This window comes from Juglans regia, chromosome 2 (assembly GCF_001411555.2).
Source record: "Juglans regia cultivar Chandler chromosome 2, Walnut 2.0, whole genome shotgun sequence".
In the NCBI taxonomy this organism is placed as follows: Eukaryota; Viridiplantae; Streptophyta; class Magnoliopsida; order Fagales; family Juglandaceae; genus Juglans; species Juglans regia.
In genome coordinates this window covers 31,699,603-31,702,106 of record NC_049902.1, presented here as the reverse complement: position 1 = coordinate 31,702,106, position 2,504 = coordinate 31,699,603, and the positions used below count along the sequence as shown (strand labels likewise).

At 40.7% G+C, this 2,504-nt stretch overlaps 1 protein-coding gene across 1 annotated transcript; it reads right to left on the bottom strand.

Annotated features, from left to right (window-relative positions):
• Window positions 1-922: 922 nt before the first annotated feature.
• On the bottom strand, window positions 923-1,946 carry LOC109011566 (dehydration-responsive element-binding protein 1A-like). The gene has a single exon (XM_018992825.2). The coding sequence runs from the start codon at window positions 1,898-1,900 to the stop codon at window positions 1,151-1,153; it is 750 nt and encodes a 249-aa protein (XP_018848370.1). The 5' UTR covers window positions 1,901-1,946; the 3' UTR covers window positions 923-1,150.
• Window positions 1,947-2,504: the final 558 nt, after the last annotated feature.

Genomic DNA, 2,504 nt, shown 5'->3' with positions numbered 1-2,504 from the left:
CACATGCACCACGATCACCAGCCATGCACCATGTGTGTTAGATGGGATTTAGTATTGCATGCACCTGCTGTTCAATTTTGGAGATGAAAAGGAAGAGTAGTGGATGTTTCTCGATCAGCTTCTGCGATGCATGCATGGCTTTGTGGAAATCGTGGATCTGAATTTCTCCGACTAGAATATTCAAAATATTAATTTCATTCCACTTTGAAATCGTTGCTTAAAGATTCAAAGGTCAAATTTAAGTCCAAGTAGGAGGAGAAATTTCTTCATATTTATCTGTAAACCGCATATATAGAAGAAGATACTCCACATATTATATATATATATATGTATGTATATATAAGCAGTGTGTGTCTGGAATCGAATCCTTACAAATTTGAGTCGAATCTATGTATGATTAACCCGTTGAATACCTCAATCGATTTTGGACTAATTTACTCGGAATGATTTCTAATAGTTATAGAGCTTTGACTTGATTTGTTGACAGCCGCTGTTTGTTAGGCTACGTGGAGCGGTGGAGGCCGCATTCCTTGCCGGCAAAAATTACGCACTTTTAATAGTAGAGAAAAGATATTTACAATCGTGAATTGCGTAACCGTCACGTAATCGTTTTGAAAAAAATGAATAAAACATGGGACTCACATGAAAAAAATTAATTTTTTAATAATAGACTCTACTCTTTTTCAAAACGATTACACGACGGTTACGTACTTCACGGTTGTATGTAGAATTACTCTTAATAATACTGTATGTAATATTATTTAAACAAAAAATTATTAATTTGTCAACCGATGAAAGCTATTACATTAGACAACGGGTATATAAACAAACCTTTTTTTTTTTTTTTATATATATATTTATAACTTGTTAAAGAATTATACGGACATACGTACAGAAAAAGATATTAGACAACAGATAAAGAAACAGATAATTTGGTATATTTATAACATGTTAAAGAATCAAACATTGAATTAATGATATAGTTCTATTTACTAGTTTACTAAAAGCCATATTTTAATTTTCGCTGCCTATATCTCTATCATTTCCTATTGCTAGGCCCTGACGGTATATCAATTGAACAACTTTTACACTGCTCAAACGAAGTCAAAGGAAGATGGACATGGAAGCTGCTTTTTTCTAAACGTGAAATTTAGATGGTGAAACTCCATAATGACACCTCAGCATCCAGCCCCATGTCATTCCCCATGACTTCACCTCCTAGGCAAGATGGTGGGGACAGTAGTAGCCCTTCAGCCATGTTCACTAGCAAGCCCCTCATGTTGAACAGTGCCTCTTCGTCCACGTACAACACATTTTCCTGCTCAGTCTTCGTTTCCTCCAGCACACAGCTCTCAATACTTCCGTAATTCTCTTGGCATTGCTTGATCACTTCTTCTTTCCCTAGATCTCCGACGCAGTCCCCGCCGAACTCCACTGGCCGAAAGGCCTCCGCCGCCTCCGCCGCAGCTCTCCTTATCTCCTTCGCGTCCCTAGAACCCGGCAAATGCAACCGCCACGCCGAGTCGGCGAAGTTGAGACACGTCGACCTTCCTCTCAGAGCTAGAGCGGCCACGTCGTGTGCCCGTGCTGCCATCTCAGCGGTGGGGTACGTCCCGAGCCATATCCTGGACGTCTTGTTAGGCTCACGCACCTCGCAGACCCACTTGTTATTATTCCTCTTCCTGACTCCGCGATACACCGGGTGTCGCGTCTCCTTGAAAATCCTCCTGCCAGCGCGTTTCTTGGGCCTGCTTGAGGCCAGTATAACTTCCTCGTCCGAGTGAGTGGTTCTTGGGGCGGAGCTGCCAGCATCAGACAAGGGAGAACTCTCCGATTTCTCGATATACGCCGGATTAGAGACGAATGGATGGGGGTCCGAGAATTCGCTAAAACTTTGCATCCGAGAGTGAGTGACCGTAAGCGAGCAAGGTGCTAGACAAATTGGTGTTGTTAGCAAGGAACGGAGGAGAATGAGTGTTTTATAAGGCAAATTGGTGTGACAACATTTAGGACACGTGATGTGCCAGCTTCGACTCGGACGCGGAGTTGGACGAAGTTGGAGCCCACTGAGACTATCTATCACAGACAGCAGACACATTCTAGTTGAAAAAAAATTATTTCAGTTCAACTTTTCTCGGGCCCACCTTCCTTAGTTCAGTAAGACAAGTGTGCCGAGCGTGTTCATAAGCTTCGATGACCTGGCTTATTTTACTTACTCAAAATAGCACGTTTATTTTATTCCAGACTTCCAGTTTCTTTTTCTGGATGTGTCATGTGTGAGCAAGTCGATTCTTTTATTTATTTATTTATTTTTATTATTCATAAAATACCCAAAAAGCACAAATTATTAAAAAAAGGCGAGTGAGTGAGTCATGAAATTGGTTTGGATAATGCTACTATATACCATGCTGCAAGAATATATCATGTTTCATATTATGCGTGCGGATTAAATATTAGTGGGGTTTACATGTATGTTTCATGTTTTGACATGTACGAAACTCACT